This window comes from Ornithorhynchus anatinus, chromosome 4 (assembly GCF_004115215.2).
Source record: "Ornithorhynchus anatinus isolate Pmale09 chromosome 4, mOrnAna1.pri.v4, whole genome shotgun sequence".
Lineage (NCBI taxonomy): Eukaryota > Metazoa > Chordata > Mammalia > Monotremata > Ornithorhynchidae > Ornithorhynchus > Ornithorhynchus anatinus.
In genome coordinates this window covers 96,893,746-96,921,048 of record NC_041731.1, presented here as the reverse complement: position 1 = coordinate 96,921,048, position 27,303 = coordinate 96,893,746, and the positions used below count along the sequence as shown (strand labels likewise).

The 27,303-nt window shown below is 50.8% G+C and overlaps 1 protein-coding gene across 5 annotated transcripts in view; it reads left to right on the top strand.

Moving 5' to 3' along the window:
* The window catches only part of CDC7 (cell division cycle 7), a 49,116-nt gene that overhangs the window by 645 nt on the left and 21,168 nt on the right, over positions 1–27,303 (top strand). For 3 of the 5 annotated variants that reach the window (XM_039911871.1, XM_029063115.2, XM_029063110.1), the window contains exons 2-7: positions 8,629–8,817; positions 12,332–12,418; positions 21,187–21,270; positions 24,372–24,507; positions 26,259–26,352; positions 26,441–26,583. In XM_039911871.1, coding sequence (XP_039767805.1) covers positions 8,703–8,817; positions 12,332–12,418; positions 21,187–21,270; positions 24,372–24,507; positions 26,259–26,352; positions 26,441–26,583 — 659 coding nt within the window. In that variant the 5' untranslated portion in view covers positions 8,629–8,702. Of the gene's footprint in view, positions 1–2,157; positions 2,216–8,628; positions 8,818–12,331; positions 12,419–21,186; positions 21,271–24,371; positions 24,508–26,258; positions 26,353–26,440; positions 26,584–27,303 lie in introns of those variants that run through there. The other 2 variants (XM_029063114.2, XM_029063111.2) reach the window with 2 other exon arrangements.

Below are 27,303 nucleotides of genomic sequence, written 5' to 3'. Positions count from 1 at the left end.
ATTCATTCATTCGCTCATTCATTCATTCGCTCATTCATTCATTGCCCCCCCCGAGCGGCCGGAAGGGGGCGCTACAGCCAGCCACTCATTCACTCATTCGCTCATTCATTCATTGCCCCCCCCGGGGCGGCCGGAAGGGGGCGCTGCAGACAGGCAGCCAGCCACTCATTCATTCAATAGTACTTAGTATTTATTGAGCGCTTACTATGTGCAGAGCACTGTACTAAGCGCTTGGAATGAACAAGTCGGCAACAGATAGAGACGGTCCCTGCCGTTTGATGGGCTTACGGTCTAATTGGGGGAGGCGGACAGACGAGAACGATGGCAACTCATTCACTCATTCGCTCATTCATTCATTCACTCAGGTCTGTTTCTTGAGTGCTTCTTGAGCACTGTACTAAGCGCTTGGGAGAGGACAGTTCATTGTCATTCATTCATTGGCCCCGGGGTGGCCGGGAGGGGGCGCTGCAGGCAGCCAGCCACGCATTCACTTATTCATTCATTTATTCATTCACTCATTCATTCAGTCCTGTTTCTTGAGCGCTAACGGGGCACAGAGCACTGTATTAAGCGCTTGGGAGACGACAGTTCATTGTCATTCATTCATTGACCCCGGGGCTGTGGGAAGGGGGCGCTGCAACCAGTCATTCACTCATTCATTCATTCATTGCCCCCCCCGGGTGGCCGGAAGGGGGCGCTGCAGGCAGCCATTCATTCATTCATTTTATTCATTCACTCATTCAGTCAGTCCTGTTTCCTGAGCGCTCACGGTGCACCGAGCACTGTACTGAGCGCTTGGGAGAGGACAGTTCTTTGTCATTCATTCACTCATTGCCCCCGGGGCGGCCGGAAGGGGGCGCTGCAGGCAGCCAGCCACTCATTCGCTCATTCATTCATTCAGTCATTCACTCAGTCCTGTTTCTTGAGCGCTTCCGGTGCACCGAGCACTGTACTAAGCGCTTGGGAGAGGACAGTTCATCGTCATTCATTCACTCATTGCCCCCGGGGCGGCCGGAAGGGGGCGCTGCAGGCAGCCAGCCACTCATTCGCTCATTCATTCATTCAGTCATTCACTCAGTCCTGTTTCTTGAGCGCTTAGGGTGCACCGAGCGCTGTACTAAGCACTTGGGAGAGGACAGTTCTTCGTCATTCATTCATTCATTGCCCCCCGGGGCGGCCGGAAGGGGGCGCTGCAGGCAGCCAGCCACTCATTCGCTCATTCAATCATTCAGTCATTCACTCAGTCCTGTTTCTTGAGCACTTCCGGTGCACCGAGCACTGTACTAAGCGCTTGGGAGAGGACAGTTCATCGTCATTCATTCACTCATTGCCCCCGGGGCGGCCGGAAGGGGGCGCTGCAGGCAGCCAGCCACTCATTTGCTCATTCATTCATTCAGTCATTCACTCAGTCCTGTTTCTTGAGCGCTTAGGGTGCACCGAGCGCTGTACTAAGCACTTGGGAGAGGACAGTTCTTTGTCATTCATTCATTCATTGCCCCCCGGGGCGGCCGGAAGGGGGCGCTGCAGGCAGCCAGCCACTCATTCGCTCATTCATTCATTCAGTCATTCACTCAGTCCTGTTTCTTGAGCGCTTACGGTGCACCGAGCACTGTACTAAGCGCTTGGGAGAGGTCATTTCATTGTCATTCATTCATTGCCCCGGGGCGGCCGGAAGGGGGCGCTGCAGGCAGCCAGCCACTCATTCATTCAATAGTATTTATTGAGCGCTTACTATGTGCAGAGCACTGTACTCATTCACTCATTCAGTCATTCAGTCATTTATTCATTCACTCATTCAGTCCGTCCTGTTTCTTGAGCGCGTACGGTGCACTGAGCACTGTACTAAGCGCTTGGGAGAGGACAGTTCATCCGTTCATTCATTCAGTCGTATTGAGCGCTTACGGTGTACAGATCACTCTAATAATAATAAGAGTTGGTATTTGTTAAGCACTTACTATGTGCCGAGCACTGTTCTGAGCGCTGGGGTAGATACAGGGTGATCAGGTCGTCCCACGTGGGGCTCACAGTGAATCCCCATTTTCCAGATGAGGTAACTGAGGCACAGAGAAGTGGAGTGACTTGCTCTTTTCGCTAGGTCACATGCTACTTCAAGTGGAAAGCTGCAGTAGAAAGTCTGCAAGAAAAAGCAATCATACTGGGTTCTTTAACAAACAAGTTGGATTTCCCCAAGTCCCTCTACTCCTTCTTGATCATGGTGAGGTATAATGAGAACATGCTGTATTATTTGGATATGTATCCCTTAATAATAATAATAATAATGCTGATATTTGTTAAGCGCTCACTATGTGCGGAGCACCGTTCTAAGCGCTGGGGTAGACACAGGGGAATCGGGTTGTCCCACGTGGGGCTCACAGTGAATCCCCCTTTTCCAGATGAGGTAACTGAGGCCCAGAGAAGTGAAGGGACTTGCCCACAGTCCCACAGCTGACAAGTGGTGGAGCCACCATTCGAACCCATGACCTCTGACTCCCAAGCCCGGGCTCTTTCCACTGAGCCACGCTGTAAGCGCTTGGGAGAGGACAGTTCATTGTCATTCATTCAGTCACATTTATTGAGCGCCGCTGGTGTACAGAGCACTGTACTAAGCGCTTGGGAGAGGACAGTTCAGTCATTCATTCAGCCGTATTGAGCACTTGCGGCGTACAGAGCAATGTATAAAAGCGCTTGGGAGAGGACAGTTCATTCAGTCATTGATTCAGTCGGATTTATTGAGCGCTTGTGGTGTACGGAGCACTGTACTGAGCACTTGGGAGAGGACAGTTCATACTGAGCGCTTACAGTGCACAGAGCATTGTACTAAGCGCTTGGGAGAGGACGGTTGATTCATTCAGTCAGTTGTATTGAGCGCTTGGGAGAGGACAGTTCATTCTAATTTATTGAGCACTTATGGCACATAATCATAATAATGATGGTATCTGTTAAGCGCTTACTATGTGCAAAACCCTGTTCTAAGCGCTGGGGTTGATAGAAGGTCATCAGGTTGTCCCACGTGGGGCTCACAGTCTTCATCCCCATTTGACAGATGAGGGAACTGAGGCCCAGAGAAGTGAAGTGGTTCGCCCAAGGTGACGCCGCTGCCAAGCGGCGGAGCCGGGATTAGAACCCAGGACCTCTGACTCCCAAGCCTGTGCGCTTTCCACTGAGCCACGCTGCTTCAATTCATTCATTGTCACATTTATTGAGCACTTAACGGTGTACAGAGCACTGTACTAAGCGCTTGGGAGAGGACAGTTCATTCAGACACATTTATTTTCATTCATTTAATCATTTATTAAGCGTTTACGGTGTACAGAGCACTGTACTCAGCGCTTGGGAGAGGACAGTTCATTCAGTCTCATTTATTTTCATTCATTTAATCATTTATTAAGCGCTTATGGTGTACAGAGCACTGTACTCAGCGCTTGGGAGAGGACAGTTCATTCAATCATATTGAGCACTTACCGTGTGCGGAGCACTGTGCCGAGTGCTTGGAAAGTACAGTTTGGCAACAGAGACGGTTCATTCAGTTGTGTTTATTGAGCGCTTACTGTGTGCGGGGCACTGTACTAAGCGCTTGGAAAGTACAGTTCGGCAACAGATAGAGACCATCCCTATCCAACAATGGGCTCACAGTCCAGGAGTGGAGAGACCGGCAACAAAGGTAGACACATTCCCCCTCCCTATTAATAATAATGATGGTATTTAAGTGCTCACTATGTGCCGAGCACCGTTCTAAGCGCTGAAGTAGGTACGAGGTGATCAGGTTGTCCCACGTGGGGCTCACAACCTCCATCCCCACTTTGCAGGTGAGGGAACTGAGGCCCAGAGAAGTGAAGTGGTTCGCCCAAGGGTGACGCAGCAGACGGGGGGGGGGGCGGAGCCGGGATTCGAACCCACGACCCCTGACTCCCAAGCCCGGGCTCTTTCCACGGAGCTACGCTGCCCCATTGCTAGGAGGAGCTCTGATCACCCTCAGAGCACTTTGTTTTTGGACTTTATCTTGTATTCGACTCTCCGCTCACTGTGGGCTGCGGCGTGGCTCGGTGGAAAGAGCACGGGCTTTGGAGTCGGGGTCGTGAGTTCGAATCCCAGCTCTGCCACTCGTCAGCTGTGTGACTGTGGGCGAGTCACTTCGCTTCTCCGTGCCTCAGTTCCCTCATCTGTCAAATGGGGATGAAGACTGTGAGCCCCACGTGGGACAACCTGATTCCCCTGTGTCTACCCCGTGCCCTGCCCATAGTAAGCGCTTAACAGATACCAACATTATTATTATTATTAAATATACCTATTATTATTATACTATACTCTCCCAAGCGTTTAGTACAGCGCTCCCCTGACTTGCCCCCTTCATTCAATAGTAGTTAGTGAGCGCTTGCTGTGTGCTGAGCACTGTACTAAGCGCTTGGAATGGACAACTGGGCAACAAAGAGATTCCATCCCTGCCCACAACAGGGTCACAGTCTAGAAGGGGGCAAGGAAGCGGGCATCAATAGCAGCGATATAAATAAATAGAATTATAGGTAGATACGCGTCAGAACAAGTAAACGGGCATTAATATCAATACATAGAATTATATATATGGACATATAGACAGGCTTAGTCCGGGCACCTTATTCATCCCCCGTTTAGACGGCGAACCCATCAGGGGGCAGGGACCGTCTCTATCTGTTGCCGAATTGTCCATTCCAAGCGCTTAGTACAGGGCTCTGCACGTAGTAAGCGCTCAACAGATACGATTGAATGAATGAATCCCCCCCCAGACCCATAGCACTTAGGTCCAGATCTGTCATTTTATTTATATCGCTGTCTGTCTCCCCGCCCCCCCCCCCCCGCAGACCGTCAGCTCGTTCTTGTGTCTGTTTAATTGTTACGTTGTGGCATTGCATATATTTTCATCACCCCGTTTAGGTTTTTTTAATGAGGTGTCTGTCCCCTTGAGTCTATTTATCGTGATTGTGTTGTCTCGCTTTTGTCCGGCCGTCTCCCCCGATTAGGCTGCGAGCCCGTTATGGGGCAGCGACCGTCTCTACCTGTTGCCGAATTGTCCACTCCGAGCGCTTAGTGCGGTGCCCTGCGCACAGTAAGCGCTCAGTAAATACTGTGGAACGATGGTGCGAGTATGAGCGAGGCAGAAGGGAGTGGAGGAAGAGGAGGGGAGGGCTCAGTCAGGGAAGGCTTCCTGGAGGAGACGGGCCTCCAGGAAGGCTTCGAAAGGGGGGAGAGCGATGCTCTGATATAGGGAGGGAGGGCGTTCCAGGCCAGAGGTGGTTTGTGCTCTCCCAAGTGCTCAGAGAAGCAGCGTGGCTCAGTGGAAAGAGCCCGGGCTCGGGAGTCAGAGGTCATGGGTTCGAATCCCGGCTCCGCCACTTGGCAGCTGGGTGACTGTGGGCGAGTCGCTTCACTTCTCTGGGCCTCCGTTACCTCATCCGTCAAAGGGGGGTTAACTGTGACTCACGTGGGGCAGCCCGATTACCCTGGATCCCCCCCAGCGCTTAGAACGCCGCTCTGCACGTAGTGAGCGCTTAAATGCCAACGTACGGTACGGTGCTCTGCACTCAGTAAGGGCTCGATAAATACCAGCCCCTTCCCAAAGACTTAAAAGGCGGGAAGGTAGCTGGGGAATCCCGCGTCTCCAGGCGCCCTTCCCCTTTCCCCCTTCCCTGGGAACCGCGGCGAGGCGGCGATCCCCTTCCCGGGGCGAGTCGCTTCACTTCTCCGTGCCTCGGTGGCCTCATCTGTAAAATGGGGGTTGAGACTGGGAGGCCCCACGCGGGGCAGGGACTGCGTCCGGTCGGTTCATTCCGTCGTGTTGATTGAGCGCCTCCCGTGTGCGGAGCGCTGTACTGAGCGCCGGGGGAAGAGCAGTGCGACAGGAAACGGTGACGGTCCCTGCCCACAGTGAGCTCACGGTCTGGCGGTTGAGGGGGGAGACGGACATAAATATCAATAAATAAAATTACAGATATGTCCATCGGGGCCATGGGGCGGGGGGGGGGGGGGGGAGCGAAGGGAGCAACGTAGGTCGACGCGGAAAGGAGTGGAAGATGAGGAAAAGGGGGGCGTAGTCTTGGAAGGCCTCTTGGAGGAGATGCCCGCGTCCACCCCCGCGCTTAGTACGGTGTCTGGAACGTACTAAGCGCTAAACAGATCCCATCATCATCATCAGCCCCTCCGCCCCCCGGGGTTTTCTGCGGGCACCTAAAAAGAATTCCCCTAGGTGTTCACTGATTTAGACGCATTTACTGAGTAGGTGTTCGTTGATTCACTCGTATTTATTGAGTACGTACTATTTAGGGAAGCAGCGTGGCTCGGTGGAAAGAGCCCGGGCTTGGGAGTCACCGGTCATGGGTTCGAATTCCGGCCCTGCCCGTTGTCAGCTGGGTGACTGTGGGGGAGTCACTTCACTTCTCTGGGCCTCAGTGACCTCATCTGTCAAATGGGGACGAAGCCTGTGAGCCCCACGTGGGACGACCCGATGACCCTGTATCTCCCCCCAGCGCTTAGAACGGTGCCCTGCACATGGTGAGCGCTTGACAAATACCGACATTATTATTTTTATTGAGTGCATACTATGTGCAGAGCACTGTCCTAAACGCTTGGGAGAGGACACTGCAACAGTAAACGGACACAGTAACTTATTTATAGTAATGCCCGTCTCCCCCTCTAGACTGTGAGGTCGCTGTGAGCTGGGAATTTGATGTATTGTACTCTCCCCAGCGCTTAGTGCGGTGCTTTGCACACGGTAAGCTCCCAATAAATACGATTGAAGTGAATGAAAACGTTTCCTGTGCACAACGAACTGTAATCCCCCAGCTCCGTTGTAGGAGAAGGAAAAGGGACGGGGACCCCGTGTCTCCTCCCTGGGTTGTAGGAGAAGGAAAAGGGACGGGGACCCGTGTGTCCTTCCTCGGTTGTAGGAGAAGGAAAAGGGACGGGGACCCCGTGTCTCCTCCCTGGGTTGTAGGAGAAGGAAAAGGGACGGGGACCCGTGTCTCCTCCCTGGGTTGTAGGAGAAGGAAAAGGGACGGGGACCCCGTGTCTCCTCCCTGGGTTGTAGGAGAAGGAAAAGGGACGGGGACCCCGTGTCTCCTCCCTGGGTTGTAGAAGGAAAAGGGACGGGGACCCCGTGTCTCCTCCCTGGGTTGTAGGAGAAGGAAAAGGGACGGGGACCCGTGTCTCCTCCCTGGGTTGTAGGAGAAGGAGAAGGGACGGGGACCCCGTGTCTCCTTCCTGGGTTGTAGAAGGAAAAGGGACGGGGACCCGTGTCTCCTTCCTGGGTTGTAGGAGAAGGAGAAGGGACGGGGACCCCGTGTCTCCTTCCTGGGTTGTAGAAGGAAAAGGGACGGGGACCCCGTGTCTCCTCCCTGGGTTGTAGGAGAAGGAAAAGGGACGGGGACCCCGTGTCTCCTCCCTGGGTTGTAGGAGAAGGGACGGGGACCCCGTGTCTCCTCCCTGGGTTGTAGGAGAAGGAAAAGGGACGGGGACCCGTGTCTCCTTCCTGGGTTGTAGGAGAAGGGACGGGGACCCCGTGTCTCCTTCCTGGGTTGTAGAAGGAAAAGGGACGGGGACCCGTGTCTCCTTCCTGGGTTGTAGGAGAAGGAGAAGGGACGGGGACCCCGTGTCTCCTTCCTGGGTTGTAGAAGGAAAAGGGATGGGGACCCCGTGTCTCCTTCCTGGGTTGTAGAAGGAAAAGGGACGGGGACCCGTGTCTCCTTCCTGGGTTGTAAGAGAAGGAAAAGGGATGGGGACCCCGTGTCTCCTCCCTGGGTTGTAAGAGAGGGAAAAGGGACGGGGACCCGTGTCTCCTTCCTGGGTTGTAGGAGAAGGAGAAGGGACGGGGACCCCGTGTCTCCTTCCTGGGTTGTAGAAGGAAAAGGGACGGGGACCCCGTGTCTCCTCCCTGGGTTGTAGGAGAAGGAAAAGGGACGGGGACCCCGTGTCTCCTCCCTGGGTTGTAGGAGAAGGGACGGGGACCCCGTGTCTCCTCCCTGGGTTGTAGGAGAAGGAAAAGGGACGGGGACCCGTGTCTCCTTCCTGGGTTGTAGGAGAAGGGACGGGGACCCCGTGTCTCCTTCCTGGGTTGTAGAAGGAAAAGGGACGGGGACCCGTGTCTCCTTCCTGGGTTGTAGGAGAAGGAGAAGGGACGGGGACCCGTGTCTCCTCCCTGGGTTGTAGGAGAGGGAAAAGGGACGGGGACCCTGTGTCTCCTCCCTGGGTTGTAGGAGGAGAAGGGGAAGGGACGGGGACCCGTGTCTCCTCCCTGGGTTGTAGGAGAAGGGACGGGGACCCGTGTCTCCTTCCTGGGTTGTAAGAGAAGGAAAAGGGACGGGGACCCCGTGTCTCCTCCCTGGGTTGTAGGAGAGGGAAAAGGGACGGGGACCCGTGTCTCCTCCCTGGGTTGTAGGAGGAGAAGGGGAAGGGACGGGGACCCGTGTCTCCTCCCTGGGTTGTAGGAGAAGGAGAAGGGACGGGGACCCGTGTCTCCTCCCTGGGTTGTAGGAGAAGGAAAAGGGACGGGGACCCGTGTCTCCTTCCAGGGGGAGAGGGAGGCAGATGAGGCGTTCAAATGAGGTACTTTTGTGAATTCTTGTTTTGAAAAAATAATTCATTCTCCTCTTCCCCGTGCAGGCTGCGGGACCTGTCTGTCCAACCCCAGCGGACATGACCTCGTAGCTGGTTCCGTACATCCCGGTGCTCATACGATGGAGGCATCTTTAGGGATTCAGCTGGAAGAGCAGCAACCTCCATCCCCCTCACAAGACCCGTTTCAGGCCGATGGTTCCCTTAAAAAATATCAGCAGAATTACAGACTCTCAGGTGTGTGCTTTAGTACCTGTTCTATAAATCGACTTTGGCCGCGAGGGGTGGTTTTATTGTTCCTAGCCAGGATTTTTGCCAAGAAAACTCTCTGGATCCACTACCGGAACGATTGCAGATGGAGGCGGGGTGGTTCTGGCAATGTAGGCATTTGTTAAGCGCTCACTATGTGCAGGGCACCGTTCTAAGCGCTATCCGTGGTGTCGCTGTGGGTCGGAGGTGACTTGACAACGCAAGACGAAAACAAGAGTACGTGTTTATATTGTTGGTATTTGTTAAGCGCTTACTACGTGCCGAGCACTGTTCTAAGCGCTGGCGGAGATACAGGGTAATCAGGTTGTCCCACGTGAGGCTCACAGTCTTCATCCCCATTTTCCAGATGAGGTAACTGAGGCCCAGAGAAGTGAAGCGACTTGCCCACAGTCACGCAGCTGACGAGTGGCAGGGCCGGGATTTGAACCCACGACCTCTGACTCCCAAGCCCGGGCTCTATCCGCTGAGCCACGCCGCTTTCACTGTCATTCAAAAGAGTGGTGCTCCTCAGAGTCAGAACTCAAAAAAAGCCAATATTCGGGGATCTTCAAGGCTAATATCTCAGTCAGTCAGTCCATCGTTGAGCGCTTACTGTGTGCAGAGCACTCTACTAAGCTCTTGGGAGCGTACAGTAGAACAATTCCTAGACTGTGAACCTACAGTATAACATATTCCTAGACTGAGCCCGTTTCTAATAATAATGTTGGTATTTGTTAAGCGCTTACGACTGAGTCCGTTTCTAATAATAATAATGTTGGTATTTGTTAAGCGCTTACTATGTGCAGAGCACTCTTCTAAGTGCTGGGGAAGATACACGGTAATCAGGTTGTCCCACGTGAGACTCACAGTTAGTCCCCATTTGACAGATGAGGTCAATGAGGCCCAGAGAAGTGAAGTGACTTGCCCACAGTCACCCAGCCGCCGAGTGGCAGAGCCGGGATTCGAACCCATGACCTCTGACTCCCCAGCCCGGGCTCTTTCCACTGCGCCATGCCGCTTCTGGACTGTGAGCCCACTGTTGAGTAGGGATCGTCTCTGTCTTGTCAAACGGTACTTTCCAAGCACTCGGTACAGTGCTCGGCTCACAGTAAGCGCTCAGTAGATACAATTGAATGAATAACTATTCCCTTCCCACAATGAGCTTAGAGTCAAATACAAGGTGCGGCCTTAAGAACCCTGATCTAAAAAGAGAACTGTAGAGGGTGATCAGAGCTTCGTCTATGAGAAGCAGCGTGGCTCAGTGGAAAGAGCCCGGGCTTGGGAGTCAGAGGTCATGGGTTCGAATCCCGGCTCTGTCACTTAGCTGGGTGACTCAGGGCAAGTCACTTCACTTCTCTGGGCCTCAGTTACCTCATCTGTAAAAGGGGGATTAACTATTTTGTTAATGAGATGTACGTCGCCCTGATTCTATTTGTTTGCTCTTGTTTTAATGAGATGTTCGTCCCCTCCATTCTATTTATTGCCATCGATCTCGTCCGTCCGTCTCCCCCGATCCGACCGTGAGCCCGTCAAAGGGCAGTGACTGTCTCTATCTGTTACCGATTTGTCCCTTCCAAGCGCTTAGTACAGTGCTCTGCGCATAGTAAGCGCTTAATAAATACTGTTGAATGAATGAATGAACTGTGAGCCTCACGTGCGACCACCTGATGACCCTGCATCTCTCCCAGCGCTTAGAAAAGTGCTCTGCACATAGTCAGCGCTTAACAAATGCCAACATTATTATCTATCTATCTATATTAGTACATCTACACCATATTAGGTATGAAACCACAGCAGTATCAAGATTTATTGAGCACTATATTATTGAGCAGTATCGACACGTGTTCCCTGCCCTCGAGGAGCTTACGTTTTGATCGGTGGTGGGGGGGGACACCTACAGAAGTGATTTACACATTGAGGAAGCGTGAGGAGAACAAGGATGAAGTAGGGCAAACACAAATAATGGACATAGGGACATATAAAAGAGTGCTGGGGAATAGGAATAAAATATTTACGCGCTAAAGGTGGATGTTGGACCGACCAGACTGGGGCATTCATTTATTCGGTTGTATTTATTGAGTGCTTACTGTGCAGAGCACTGTACTTAAGCGCTTGGGAACGCAAAATGCAACAGTAAACGGTAACAACATAAACAGCGAGCTTACAGTCTAGAAGGGGGGAGACAGACATCAATACAAATAAAAAAAATAATGTTGGTATTTGTTAAGCGCTTACTATGCGCAGAGCACTGTTCTAAGCGCTGGGGTATTCATTCATTCAATAGTATTTATTGAGCGCTTACTATGTGCAGGGCACTGTACTGAGCGCTTGGAAGGGACAAATGGGTAACAGATACAGTCCCTGCCCTTTGACGGGCTCACGGTCTAATCGGGGGAGACGGACAGACAAGGACAGTGGCAATAAATAGAATCGAGGGGATGAACATCTCATTAAAACAAGAGCAAATAAATAGAATCTAGGTGACGTACATCTCATTAACAGAATAAATAGGGTGATGAAGATAGATACAGTGGAGCGGACGAGTTCAGTGCTGAGGGGATGGGAAGGGAGTGGGCGAGGAGCGGAGGGAAAGGGGGGAGGAGAGGGTTTAGCTGGGGTAGATACAGGGTCATCAGATTGTCCCACGTGAGGCTCACAGTTCCTCCCCATTTTACAGATGAGGTAACTGAGGCCCAGAGAAGTGAAGCGACTTGCCCACAGTCCCACAGCTGCCGAGTGGCAGAGCCGGGAGTCGAACCCATGACCTCTCACTCCCAAGCCCGGGCTCTTGCCACTGAGCCACGCCGCTTCCCTAAAATTGACACATATGTAAGTACTCTGGAGCTGGGAAGAGCAAAGGGAGCAGGTCAGGGAGACACAGAAGGGAGTGGGAGATGAGGAAAAGTGGGGCTTAGTCCGGTAAGGCCTCTGCTAAAATGGAGGAAGACTTCTCCGTGAATGATAGTTGAGTGCTCACTGTGTGGCGGGGACTGTATTAGCCCTTGGAAAAGCGCGTGGCTCAGTGGAAAGAGCCTGGGCTTCGGAGTCAGAGGTCGTGGGTTCGACTCCCGGCTCTGCCACTCGTCAGCTGTGGGACCGTGGGCGAGTCGCTTCGCTTCTCTGGGCCTCGGTTCCCTCATCTGTGAAAGGGGGATGGAGACTGTGAGCCTCACGTGGGACAACCTGATGACCCTATATCTACCCCGGCGCTTAGAGCAGTGCTCTGCACCTAGCAAGCGCTTAACAAATACCAACATTATTATTACAGTAGAATAGAGTAGATTGACACCACCCCTCGCCCACAAGGAGAGGAAGGTTGATTTTTAAGAGGGCTCTGAAAACAGGGTGAACCTAAGCTTTGGGCTGAGAGATTTTGGTCAAGAGGGGCTGCCGGGCGGTGGGTGGGGACGGAAGGTGGAAGGCAAGAGCAGGGCACGGTGAGAGGGTGAGGTGAAGAAGAGGTTCCCCCTTCTATTAAGTTCATTTTTATTTTCAAAATGAGCTGGAAAATCGCAGTCCTCCTTCAGGGAACGTAATCAGGTGCAGTCGACGGACCAAAGTCGGAGCCTCAGCGGGTACAGCTGTGCAGGTAATAATGACGTCGGTATTTGTTAAGCGCTTACTATGTGCAGAGCACTGTTCTACGCGCCGGGGTAGATACAGGGTGATCAGGCTGTCCCACGTGAGGCTCGCAGTCTTCACCCCCGTTTTACAGATGAGGGAACTGAGGCCCAGAGAAGTGAAGTGACTCGCCCACGGTCTCGCAGCTGCCGAGTGGCGGAGCCGAGATTCGAACCCATGACCTCCGACTCCCAAGCCCGGGCTCTTTCCACTGAGCTACGCTGCTTCTGTCCCCAGCTCAGGGAGTCAGCGGCCTAGTGGGCACCTTTCCTGCATAATGGTCAAGTCGTCCCAACGGTTTCCATCCGTTTTCCTTTTTTTTTTTTTTCTTGAAACATTTGGAGAATTTTTCATTTTAGTTCTGATATTCCTTGCAAGGTCCTCCAGAAATTCCTCTTTTGATCCACTTAATTTTCTTTTTGCACCCCACCTGACTCTCTGTGGCGTTCTTCTTCCCCTCACTGAGGTTTCCTCAGGTCGTGACTTCTTTTACCGTGCAACTGCTCACACCAAAAGTGAAATTTTTTCCCTCCGTGTTCCCCACGTCCATAAAAAAATAAAACCCAGAGCACCGCACACTCGAGAGAATACAGTGCAATAGAGTTTGGTAGACATGATAGTGATGGTATTTCCGGCACTTACTATGTCCCCGGCACTGTACTAAGCGCTGGGGTGGATACAGGCAAATCGGTCCCTGTCCCACGTGGGGCTCCCAGTCTCAGTTCCCGTTTTACAGATGAGGTGACTGGAGAAGTGAAGTGACTTGCCCAGGGTCATACAGCGGACGGGTGGCGGAGACGGGATGAGAACCCGTGACCTTCCGACTCCCGGGCCCGGGCTCTAACCACCGTGCCGTGCAGAACGCCCCGTGATTGCTGTCCTCGGGGGGCTTACGTTTAGTGAGGGAGACGCCGTAAAATAAATCGCTGACAGGGGACGCGGCAAAATATCAAAATAGGAACGGAAGTGCCGGGAGGCTGGGGTGAGTACTGAGTCCCCGTGGGGTATAGATCCAAATGTAGAGCGATTCAGAAGGAAGGGGGAGGGGGGTGGGGAAATGAGTTAGTCAGGGAAGGCTTCTTGGAGGAGGCGCCAGCTCGTAATAATAATAATGATGATTGTATCTGTTAAGCGCTTACTGTGTGCAAAGCACGGGGATACAAGGCGATCAGGTTGTCCCCTGTGGGGTTCACAAGTCTTCCTCCCCATTTTCCAGACGAGGGAACTGAGGCCCAGAGAAGTGACTTGCCCAAAGTCACACAGCCGGCAAGCGGAGGAGCTGGGATTCGAGCCCATGACCTCTGCCTCCCCAGCCCGGGCGCTTTCCACTGAGCCACGCTGCTTCTCTGAATCGTACTCTTCTAAGCGCCGACGCGGCACGTGGTAAGCACTCAGTAAACGCCGTTGATCGTCCGACGGGCTCGGTGGAAAGAGCCCGGGCCGGGGACTCGGAGATCGTGGGTTCGAATCCCGGCCGCGCCGCTTGTCGGCTGGGTGGCTCCGGGCAAGCCGCTTCTCTGGGCCTCAGTGACCTCTTCTGGAAAATGGGGATGAAGACTGTGAGCCCCTCGTGGGACAACCTCATCACCCTGTATCCTCCCCGGCGCTTAATTGGCACGTGCTGAGCGCTTAACAGATGCCATCGCTACTATCATTATTGCTTAGTAGGACTTGGAAGATGGAGAGCGTGGTGGCCTGTCAGATACGAAGGAGTAGGGAGGCCGAGGGAGGAGGCGAAGAAGAGCTCGACGGCGAGAGAGGCGAGATGGAGGTGCAATAAGTAGGTTGGTGATGGAGGAGCCGAGTGTGCGGGCGGGGTCGGAGTTAGAGGTGAGCAAGGTCAGGTGGGAGGAGGGAAAGCCAATGGGAAGGAGTTTTCGATGAATTTTCATTCAATCCTATTTACTGAGCGCTTACTATGTGCAGAGCACTGCACTAAGCGCTTGGAATGGACAATTGGGACGAATGGGCAGCCCCTGGAGGCTTTTGAGGTGTCCGGCGACGAACGCAGGATGACCTTTTAGGAAAATGATCCAGGCGGTGAGAAATACGCGGACTGGAGTGGGGAAAGGCTGGAGGAAGGGAGGTCGGTGAGGAGGCTGGTGCGGTAGTCAACATTCATTCATTCAGTCGTATTTATTAGACCGCGAGCCCGTCAGTGGGCGGGGATCGTCTCCATCTGTTGCCGAATTGTCCATTCCAAGCGCTTAGTCCAGTGCTCTGCACGTAGTAAGCGCTCAATAAATACTATGGAATGAATTTACTATGTGTGCCGAGCCCCCGGGAGAGTCAAATACGAGAACAAACAGTGACGTTCCCTGCCCGCAACGAGCTCATGGGATGTGACCAATCCTCGAACCGCGGCGGGGGCAGTTTAGAGGGAGATGAAGAAGCATATTCTAGTTATTACAGACGATAACGGCGAGACGTGGACTCGCGAGACAGGGAGGATGGGTGGTGCCGTCTTCAGTGATGGGAAAGTCGAAGGAAAGCGACGGTTTGGGTGGGAAGAGGAGTTCTGGGCGTGTTAAAGTCGGAGATGGCAGGAGGACATCCAAGTAGAGATCTCCTGAAGGTAGCAAGTATGAGACTGTAGAGAAGGTTAGTACGGTGCCGTGCACATAGTAAGCGTTCAGTAAATACGATTGAATGAATGAATGAGAGATGTTACGGGAATCACCGCGTAAAGAAGCAGCGTAATATAGTGGAAAGAGCACATGTCTAGGAGTTAAGACCTGCGCTCCGTTCCTGGATCTGCCATTTACTTGCTTTGTGACCTTGTGGCAGCCAACGTAAGTTCTTTATGCCTCAGTTTCCTCAACCGCATAATGGAAAATAAATACCTGTTCCCCCTCCTACTTAATAATAACAATGCCGGTATTTGTTAAGCGCTATGTGCCGAGCACTGTTCTGAGCGCCGGGGTAGACGCAAGGGAATCAGGTTGTCCCACGTGGGGCTCACGGTCTTCATCCCCATTTTACAGATGAGGTAACTGGGGCCCAGAGAAGAGACGTGACTTGCCCAGAGTCACACAGCTGCCAAGTGGCGGAGGGGGGATTAGGACCCGCGACCTCTGACTCCCAAACCCGGGTTCTTTCCACTGACCACGCTGTTTCTCGACCGAGAGTCCCATGCGGAACAGGGACCGTGTCCAGCCTAATTAACTTGAACCTATCCTAGTCCTTGGAATCCCGGCTCTGCCACTTGTCTGCTCTGTGACCTCGGGCAAGTCACTTAACTTCTCTGTGCCTCAGTTACCTCATCTGTGAAATGGGGATTGAGACTGTGAGCCCCACGCGGGACAACCTGATTCCCTTGTATTTACCCCAGCGCTTAGAACAGTTCTTGGCACATAGTAAGCGCTTAAACAGATACCATAATAATAACAGACGTTTGACACACAGTAAGTACTTAACGAGTGCCATTAAAGAAAAAAAATGGTAATTTCCCCTCAGCGTTGACAACACCACCATTTTCACCGCGCCTCGAGCCCGGCAGCGTTGGCTTCAGCCGTGGCTCCTCTCCGATCAGTCACCGGATCCCGCCATTTCTGTCTTCACAACATCCCCGGAATCACCTCTTGTCCCCTTGTTGGTCCAGGCACTCGGCGTATCCCAGAACAACTACTGCATCAGCCTCCTTGCAGACTTTCCTGCTTCCAGCCCTCCCCTCTCCAGTCCGTAGTTCACTTTGCTCCCTGGATTCATCCTGCAAACCTCTCCCCATTCCTCCAGTTTTGCCCAAATTTCTCCCCATCAGACAGAAACTCCTAAACATTGACTCTGCGGCGTCCGGTCAGCTCTCTCCCCACTCCCTCCAGCTCACATGGTTCGCTCCTCTAAAAGTCAACGGATTCTCTGCCTCATTTTTGTCTGTCTCGCTACCAGCCTCTTGCTCACACCCTTCCTCCTGCGTAGAACGCCCTCCTCCCTTCACATCCGGCTCAATAAGTGCTCAATAAATACCACTGATTGATTTATTGATTGATCTGGCAGAGCATCCCTGGGCTTTGCCAGAAGGGCCGGACTGCAGTTTCGCCAGATAAAAAGAGCTCCTTGCTGAGAGCCCCACTACGCCCAGTTCATCAGCCCGATGGTTATTATTAATGATAATAATAGTGATAATGCATTTGTTAAGCGCTTACTATGTCCCAAGCACTGTTCTAAGCGCTGGGGGAGATACGGGGTCATCAGGTTGTGGGGCTCACGGTTCTAATCCCCATTCTGCTTCTCCTCTATCATGGCGTAGTGGATAGAGGCCGGGCCTGGGAGTCAGAAGGTCATGGGTTCTAATCCGCTCTCTCGATCCCGTCCGTCTTTCCGGTAGCATCTCTCCTCACCTTGCCGCCCCGTCCTCTCTTCCCACTCTCGACGATCGGGTCTCCGCTCTCAACTCCACCCTCTCTACTCATCTCGACTCTCTCGCCCCCCTTTCCCTCCGCCGCTCTCGCTCCACTAACCCACGGCCCCGGATCGCCTCCTCCGTCCGCCTCCTACGCTCCTATGCTCGAGCCGCCGAGCGCTGCTGGCGAAAGTCCGAGCACCGAGCCGACCTCACACACTTCAAATTTATCCTTTCCTGCCTTAACTCTGCCCTCTCCTCCGCCAGGCAAAACTCCTTCTCCTCCCTCATCGACACCCACGCCCGCCACCCCCGCCGATTGTTCCGGACCTTTAACTCTCTCCTTAGGCCCCCTGTTCCTCCCCCTCCCCCATCTCTCACCCCCGATGATCTGGCCACCTATTTCCTCACGAAAATCAACACGATCAGGTCTGAGCTCCCCAGAGTCACCCCTCCGCCTCTCCCCTCCCCCCCACCAACCCGCTCCCCTACTTTCCCATCCTCGCAAGTGCCACCCCCTCCACCTGCGCCTCGGACCCCATTCCCTCTCACCTTATCAAAACCATCGCCCCTGCCCTCCTCCCTTCCTTAACTTCTATTTTTAACCACTCAATCTCCAAGGGCTCCTTCCCCGCTGCCTTCAAACATGCCCACGTCTCCCCCATCCTAAAAAAACCCGCTCTCGACCCCACTTCCCCCTCCAGTTATCGCCCTATCTCCCTACTACCCTTCCTTTCCAAAATCCTAGAACGAGTCGTCTACGGTCGATGCTTAGAATTCCTTAACTCCCATTCTCTCCCAGACCCCCTCCGATCTGGCTTCCGTCCCCTCCAGTCTACCGGGACTGCTCTCTCTAAGGTCACCCGTGACCTCCTTAATGCCAAAGCCGATGGCTCCTACTCCATTCTGATCCTCCTTGACCTCTCTGCTGCCTTTGACACTGTCGACCATCCCCTCCTCCTCCACACCTTATCTCACCTCGGCTTCACGGACTCCGTCCTCTCCCTGTTCTCCTCTCATCTCTCTGGCCGGTCGTTCTCGGTCTCCTTCGCGGGCGCCTCCTCCCCCTCCCGTCCTTTAACTGTTGGAGTTCCTCAAGGGTCGGTTCTCGGCCCTCTTCTGTTCTCCATCTACACTCACTCCCTCGGTGAACTCATCCGCTCTCACGGCTTCGACTACCACCTCTACGCAGACGACACGCAGATCTACATCTCCGCCCCCGTCCTCTCCCCCTCCCTTCGGGCTCGCGTCTCCTCCCGCCTCCGGGACGTCTCCGCCCGGATGTCGGCCCGCCGCCTAAAACTCGACGTGAGCGAGACCGGGCTCCTCATCTTCCCTCCCAAACCCGGTCCTCTCCCGGACTTCCCTATCACCGTGGACGGCACGACCGTCCTTCCCGTCTCTCGGGCCCGCGATCTCGGTGTCATCCTCGACTCGTCTCTCTCGTTCACCCCGCGCGTCCTATCCGTCACCGAGACCTGCCGGTCTCACCTTTACGATATCGCCGAGATCCGCCCTCTCCTCTCCACCCAGACGGCTACCTCACCGCTACGGGCTCTCGTTATATCCCGGCTAGACTACCGGCCTTCCTCTGATCTCCCTTCCTCCTCTCTCGCCCCTCTCCGGTCTATTCTTCGCTCCGCCGCCCGGGTCATCTTCCCGCAGAAACGCTCTGGGCCTGTCACTCCCCTTAAACACCTCCGGTGGTCGCCTATCGACCTCCGCTCCAAACAAAAACTCCTCACTCTAGGCTTCGAGGCTCTCCGTCACCTCGCCCCTTCCTACCTCTCCTCCCTTCTCTCTTTCCACCGCCCACCCCGCACGCTCCGCTCCTCCGCCGCCCACCTCCTCGCCGTCCCCCGGTCTCGTCCGTCCCGCCGTCGACCCCCGGGCCGCGTCCTCCCGCGGTCCCGGAACGCCCTCCCTCCTCACCTCCGCCAAACTGATTCCCTTCCCCTCTTCGAAACCCTACTTAAAACTCACCTCCTCCGAGAGGCCTTCCCAGACTGAGCTCCTCTTCCCCCTCTACTCCCTCTCCCGCCCCCCCTTCACCTCTCCGCAGCTAAACCCTCTTTTCCCCCCATCTCCCTCTGCTCCTCCTCCTCTCCCTTCCCATCCCCACAGCACCGTACTCGTCCGCTCGACTGTATATATCTTCATTACCCTATTTATTTTGTTAATGAGATGTACATCGCCTCGATTCTATTTAGTCGTCATCGGTTTTTACGAGATGTTCTTCCCCTCGACTCTATTTATCGCCTTTGTTCTCGTCTGTCCCTCTCCCCCGATTAGACCGTGAGCCCGTCAGACGGCAGGGACCGTCTCTATCTGTTGCCGACTTGTCCATTCCAAGCGCTTAGTACAGTGCTGTGCACATAGTAAGCGCTCAGTAAATACTATTGAATGAATGAATGAGTCCCTGCTCCTCCACTTATCTGCTGTGTGACTTTGGGCAAGTCACTTCACTTCTCTGTGCCTGTTACCTCATCTGTAAAATGGGGATTGAGACTGTGAACCCCATGTGGGACAACCTGATTACCCTGTATCTACCCCAGTACTTAGAACAGTGCTTGGCACATAGTAAGCGCTTAACAAATACCACAATTATTATTTTTTATTATTATTATTATATAGCACACTATTAGAACAACTGGGAACAGAGAAGCAGCGTGACTTAGTGGAAAGAGCCCGGGCTTGGGAGTCAGAGGTTGTGGGTTCTAATCCCAGCTCTGCCACTTGTCTGCTGTGTGACCTTGGGTAGGCCATTTCACTTGTCTGTGCCTCAGCTACCTCATCTGTAAAACGGGGATTAAGATTGTGAGCCCCACATGGGACAACGTGATTACCTTCTGTCTACCCCAGCACTGAAAACAGTGCTCGGCACATAGTAAGCGCTTAACAAATTCCATAATTACTAACTCTTTTTTTCCACGGGTTAGTGAAATCTTTGTTAGGATTTTAAAAAAAAAACCAAACAAAACCCCAGGAGATTTTTTTAGTCATGTGTAACGATCCAACCTAGCTGCGAATGTTGTGAAGCCTTTCAAAAAAAGTCAAATCGCATCTTTCGAAAGCTGTGTTATCGATCGGTTGCGTTCGTTGAGCGCTTACTTCGCAGAGAGTTCGGGAGCTAAGCTACTACTAACTCTACTGGAAAGAGTTCAGTAGAATCGGTAGGCCTGATCCCCGTTCTGAAAGGGCTGACTGGCTGGGGAGATAGACACTAAATTAGGATTACAGGTAGGAGAAATCCGCTCACCTCCTCACCGTCCCCCGTTCTCGCCCATCCCGCCGTCGACCCCCGGGCCACGTCCTCCCGCTGTCCCGGAACGCCCTCCCTCCTCACCTCCGCCAAACTAGTTCTCTTCCCCTCTTCAAAACCCTACTTAAAGCTCACCTCCTCCAGGAGGCCTTCCCACACTGAGCCCTCCCTTTCCCTCTGTCCCTCTGCTGCCTCTCTACTCCCCCCTTCACCCTCCCTCAGCTAAGCCCCCTTTACCCCCTTTCCCTCTGCTCCTCCCGCCTTCCCCTCAGCACTGTGCTCGTTTGTCTATATTTTTATTACCCTGTTTATTTTGTTAATGAGGTGTCCATCCCCTTGATTCCATTTATTGCGATTACGTTGTCTTGTTTTTGCCCGTCCGTCTCCCCCGATTAGACTGTGAGCCCGTCACTGGGCGGGGATCGCCTCTATCTGTTGCCGAATTGTCCATTCCAAGCACTTAGAACAGTGCTCGGCACGTAGTAAGCGCTCAATAAATACCGTTGAATGAATGAGAAACCAATAGAGTAGAAAGACATGAACGTGATTACAGCGGGGTGGGGGTGAGTTGCCAGCTGCTGAAATGGCAATTGGGAGGGGAAATGCGCAGCCGGCGATTAATCGGGGAAGACCTCCTGGAGGAGATGTGCTTTCAGAAGAGGCCTTGAAGATAGGGAGAGCATTGGCCTGCTCGATGTGGAGGGAGAATGAAGAATAAAATGTTTCCTTTCCCCTCCCCCCCCACCAGGACATTATTTGATCGCGTCTCTGATTGCTTAGAAAAATCCGAACTCAGAAATTTCAAGGGAAGGAAATGATTTAGATGTCCAAGTGTAATTAAGTGTGTCCTTGGCGTGCCATCTAGTGATCAGAGCACAAAACATCTCTACTTCTTTCCATTTTCATCTCTCACACTGGTGTGCATTTTCCACAAGAGTGACGAAATAGCAGGTTTTAGAGGAAATACAGCAGGAGTAAAATGTGCATGAGCTTTGGGGCCCCTGAGTACTTTTTTGTTTGTCATTATAAGTGGGTGGTGTTTCTTTTCACTGTTTAGGTTCAGGATTTGTGGAGTAAATCTGTGAATAATTGAGCGTAACAATAAATCCTCTCAAATGTTTTCTTTCCTCAGGAGTTAAAAAAGATATTGAAAAACTTTACGAAGCCGTGCCACAGCTTGGTAATGTATTTAAAATTGAGGATAAAATCGGAGAAGGTAATGATGGACTTAATTTTTTTACTGTGCGTATGAAATGGTTTCCTACATTTTTATTATCCCTCAAGTTACCTGTTTACTGTAGAACTATTTTTATTGAAGTGCCCCAATTTAAATGTTTGCAGAGTGGATTATATTGTTGAATCTGATCCACTAACACCTTCCCTCCAATGCCAAATCTTTGAATGGTGAGATGATTTCAGAAGCGTTGGTTGGGAAAGAATTTGAATTATTTTTGAAGGCGAGGTTCAGGGGAGAAAGTAAAGGATAGAAAGAGCGGAGATTAGAAAGGCGGGGGGGGGGGGGGGGATGAGAGCCAAACGTTTGGTTTTGAAAGCACCAGCGGTTATGGTAAGAGCCTGATTTGAAAGAACGGGATTCTAACACAGCATGGCTCAGTGGAAAGAGCCTGGGCTTGGGAGTCATAGCTCATGGGTTCGAATCCCGGCTCCAACCCTTGTCAGCTTTGTGACCTTGGGCAAGTCACTTAACTTCTCTGTGCCTCAGTTACCTCATCTGTAAAATGGGGATTAAGACTGTGAGCCTCATGTGGGACAACCTGATGACCCTGTATCTCCCCCAGCGCTTAGAACAGTGCTCTGCACATAGTAAGCGCTTTAACAAATACCAACATTATTAACAGTTTCCTGTTTCTGCTGTAAAGCACATCAGGTTCCTCTTTCCCAGCTAATTTTTTTTTTTAATGGCACCCAGCAGTCAGAGTTGAGGCAACGCTCGGGAGCAACCTGGAAATGGGGAGACAATTTTAACAACTGTGGGTGTGAGAAATTTTGAAGGGGAAAAGTTACCTGATCGTCAGATTTAGTCTACAGTGGGAATCAACCTGTTGGTTTCACTTCTGAACAAGTAATAATAATAATAATAATGATGGTATTTAAACGCTTACTATGTGCCCAGCACTGTACTAAGCTGGGGTAGATGCGAGGTGATCAGGTTGTCCCATGTGGGGCTCACAGTCTTCATCCCCATTTTCCAGATGAGCTCACTGAGGCCCAGAGAAGTGAAGCGACTTGCCCAAAGTCACACGGGTGATAAGTGGCGAAGCCGGAATTAGAACCCACAGCCTCTGACTCCCAAGTCCGGGCTCTTTCCACTGAGCCACGCTGCTTCTGCTAACCCATTTGGGAATTCTTTGACTGAATGTAAATGCATTAATGTAGTTATAGTCAATCAAATAGTCATATTTTTTGAATGCATTGAACTAAATGTTTGGGAGAGATCAGTGTAGCAGAGTTGATAAACATATTCCCCTGCCCACAAGGAGCTTGTAGTCTAGTGAGGGAGACGGACATTAATGTAAATACATAAATTCTGGATGCGAACCTAAGTGCTGTGGGGCCGAGGGTGGGGTGAATAAAGGGTGCCAATCCAAGTGAAGCAGCGTGGCTCAGTGGAAAGAGCCCAGGCTTGGGAGTTAGAGGTTGTGGGTTCTAATCCTGCCCCTGCCACTTAGCTGTGTGACTTTGGGCAGGTCACTTCACTTCTCGGTGCCTCAGTTCCCTCATCTGTCAAATGGGGATTAAGACTCTGAGCCCCACGTGGGACAACCTGACTAGCTTGTATCTACCCCAGTGGCTTAGAACAGTGCTTGGCTTATAGTAAGCGCTTAACAAATGCCAACATCATCATTATTATTATTATTGTTGTTATTAAGTGAAGGGGAGTGGGAGAAGAGAAAATGAGGGCTCAGTCAGGGAAGGCTTCTTAGAGGAGATGTGCTTTCAATAAGGTTTTGACGGCGGGGAGAGTGATCATCATTCAAATATGAAGCGGGGAGGCGTTCCAGGTCAGAGGCAGGATGTGGGCGAGATAGATGAGATGGAAGTACAGTGATTGTTCATTCAATCGTATTTATTGAGCGCTTACTATGTGCAGAGCACTGTACTGAGCGCTTGGAATATACGATTGGGCAACAGATAGAGACAATCCCTGCCCAGTAACGGGCTCACCATCTTAACGGGGGAGACAGCAAAACAAAACGAGTAGTCTGGTATAAGTATCATCAAGATAAATAGAAGCGTAGATATAGACACGTCATTAACGAAACAGAGTAATAAAATATACAAATATGCACAGTGCTGAGTGGGTTGGCATTAAGGGAGGAGCAAAGTGGACGGGCTGGGTTATGCTAAGAAATCAGAGAGGTGAGGTGGGGGCCAAGGTGATTGAGTGCTTTGAAGTTAGAGGTAAGGACATTGGCTTTAATGTGGAGGAGGATAGGTGACCAGTGGAGGTTCTTGAGGAATGGGGGGAAACATGGACTGAATGGTTTTGTAGAAAAAAGGTTAAGCGCAGCAGATTGAAGTATGGACTGAAGTGGAGAAAGGAGGCAGGGAGGTCATCAAGGAGTCAATTTCTATTACTCATCTGTAATTGAATATGCAGTTCTGGGCAAGTTTTGTAATAGTGCAGTATCCGATCTTGGTTCATGGGCCGATCCCTACGTATAACACTGTTTCTGTGAGCGAGTTAGTTCTGACTTAAACCATTTTGGTCAAAGATGTGGTTTTCAGGAATCAATTGGCCCAAGTCCAAGGTCTGCTCTTAAACCAGTTCAGTTTCGGCTTGTATTTGAAAAGTAGTCCCACATGCTCCCAAGTGAACGTTGTCGGATGGCCTTCTCTGCCCTTATCGAACGGGCCGAATTAATCTCGGATTGCGAGCTCCGTCAGTTCTTTCATAGATATGCAAATCTTGCTCGCCACTCCTCCCATAGGGCAGAGCTGAGTGTAACACTGGGATGCTGTAAGGTCAAACAGACTCAGGAATTGAGTTCTATTCTGAGATCTGTTCTAAAGATTAATGGTCACCCTGTAAAGTTATATTAGTATGAATCCAGGATTATAGGAAATTAAGTCAAGCCTAAACTAAATTAGGCTGTAAGCTCTAAGCTCCTTGTAGACGGGGATCGTCCCTACCAACTTTGTTGTATGTTCTGCCCAGAGTAATCCCTCAACAAATACCATCGACCGACAAAAATTAATAAAAATTGAAAACAGGGAACTTGATCATACCGTTGTTCTTCCAGGAGCCCTTTTCTAGAGGTCAAATACTGAAGAATCTTGAAATTCTTTCCACAGGCACATTCAGTTCTGTTTACTTGGCCACAGCGCAGTTACAAATAGGACCTGAAGAGAAAATTGCTCTGAAACATTTAATTCCAACCAGCCATCCAGTAAGAATTGCAGCTGAACTTCAGTGCCTTACCGTAGCTGGGTAAGTAAGACTGTTTCTAGCCATTCAGTTCTCCTATAACTTAGGGGGTTACATTTATGGTGGATCTCTGCCAGTCAACAGTATTTGTTGAGCATCTGCTGTGTATTTAACACTGTGCTACGTGCTTAACAGAGTCAAGTAGAGGTAGTAGATCTAGGTTGCTTTGACCCTGTAGAATGTAAACTCCTTTTAGGCGGGGGTCCCCGTCCACCAATTCTGTTTAATTTTACTCATCCAAGCGCTTAGTACTGTGCTCTGCACCTAGTAAGCGCTCAAAAAACACATACGATTGATGCCAAACGTGCGCATAACTGTTTCTTCCAACATAGCATCGCGATCATTCATTCGATCGTATTTATGGAGCGCTTACTGTGTGCAGAGCACTGTACTGAGCGCTTGGAAAGTACAGTTCAGCAACAGAGAGAGACAATCCCTGCCCACAACGGGCTCACAGTCTAGAATGGGGGAGACGGACAGACATCAAAACAAGGAAACAGGCATCAATAGTGTCAGTGTAAATAAATAGAATTATAGATATATGCACATCGGAACAACTAAGCAGGCACTAATATAGAGTTGTAGATATGTACATATATACACAATCAATCCAGATACACATTCGTTCTTGGAAGAATGTTCCGTTGATTGACAAATAATAATAGTATTCGTTAAGCTCTTTGTGCAGAGCACTGTTCTAAGAGCTGGGGTAGATACAGGGTGATCAGGTCGTCCCACGTGGGGCTCACGGTTTTAATCCCCATTTTACAGATGAGGTAACTGAGGCCCAGAGAAGTGAAGTGACTTGCCCACAGTCACACAGCTGACAAATGGAGTTGGGATTCTAACCCGTGACCTCTGACTCCCAAGCCTGGGCTCTTTCCACTGAGCCACGCTGCTTCTCTAATGAAACAAATGAAAATAATTGTTTCATGAGATAATAATAACAATGAGATTCTATAATAATAATAGTGAGAATAATCTGTCTCTGAAACAAATGAAAAATCCTCTAAGGTTTCTCTTCAAATGTGAAGAAAAAGCACGTTACGGAAGAACTGAGGGTATGAAGAATATATTAAGATGTGGCTAAAGGGCTAATGTTGACTCAGGATCTAGGGTGATGCCTTCAGGAGTGTTTCTGCAGCTTTTCCTTCAGCTCCTCAATCGTGCAGAGGGGCTCTGAGGTTGGAACTCCCTCCCTGATGGTGCCTTGGCTTTATACTGCGAAGCCTTCCTCGTAAGTCTTAGCTCTTGGCCACACAGGAACAGTTAGAAATAGATCCAGTGGTCACTGACGTGACCATTCTCGAAGTGGTCAGCTATATAACTTGAACCTCAGCAAAGGAAAAATGAGAATTTAGATTTAAAATATAATAGCTGCCCTTCTTTTGAATAACGTTAGAAAATAGTGAATTAAATAATGTCAGAAAATAATGAACTGGAACCCCGAAAGTGGCAACTGCAAACTGCTTTTGTGTGAATTGATCTGTCTGGTTTCCAGTTAACCTCCCCCCCCCCCCCCAAACTCCTATCATTAATAAGCAAACGTGAAAATAATTTGGTGCTTGTCTGGGTGGCTGTAGGCAAAAAACAACCATCTGTTAATAAAAATTCTTTGAGCCGTCCCATTTCTTAGATGGGTAGTGAGAAAAGAAAATCCAATCTCCTTAGGTTTAGCTTAAATTCTATTTTTATTTAGTGTTGTGATGCTTATAGTGTGCTTCCCTCTCTGTTCTTTGTGCATTTTCCTCTAGGGGCCAGGACAACGTCATGGGAGTTAAATACTGCTTTAGAAAAGATGATCATGTGGTTATTGCTATGCCGTATTTAGAGCATGAATCCTTTCTGGTAGGTCTTAGGTTTTTCCTTAATAGAAACAATTCAGTATTCTATTAAACCAGTTGTGTAACGGCATTGCTCCCAATTTGTATTTCAGGATATCTTGAACTCTGTTTGCTTTGATGAAGTACGGGAATATATGTTTAATCTATTTAAAGCATTAAGGCGTATCCATCAGTTTGGCATTGTACACCGTGATGTCAAACCTAGCAATTTCCTGTATAATAGACGCCTGAAAGAGTAAGTAAATCTGAATGACCACTTTGCTAGCACTGGAGGGTACGTGTAATTTAGAAAATAAAATACGTGGCCTAAATTCCAGCACTGAAACATGCTACAATAATGGGAAGACCTGTGAGTATACCTGTTCACATTTAATATGGGAGTTTGGCTCTTGTGGGAAAAAAGAGTTGCCGATATATCCAGGATATAAAATGTATTAAATGCTTTGAGGTTAAATTGGAGAGAATGATTTCCTTTTTTTTATGGTATTTGCTAAGTGCTTACTCTGTAGCAAGCACTGTTCTAAACTCTGGGGTAGATAGAAGTTAGTCAGGCCAGATACAGTCCCTGTCCCGCGTGGGGCTCACGATCAAGCTGGAGGGAGAACAGGTGTTGAATCCCCATTTTGCAGTTGATGAAACCGAGGCACAGAGGAGTGACTTGCCCAAAGTCATAGAGCAGGTGAAACCGGCACTAGAACAATAATAATAATAATGATAGTCATTCTTGTAAAGCACTTCCTATGTGCCAAGTACTGTTCTAAGTGCTGGAGGAGATACAAGTTAATCAGTTTGGACACAGTCCCTGTCCCACTTGGGGCTCGGATTATTAATCCCCATATTGTACTCTCCCAAGCGTTTAGTGCAGTGCTCTGAACACTGTAAGCACTCAATAAATGTGATCGACTGATAGGCCGTGCTTACTTGTGTTTAATGTGCTAATGATGAATTTAGTCGT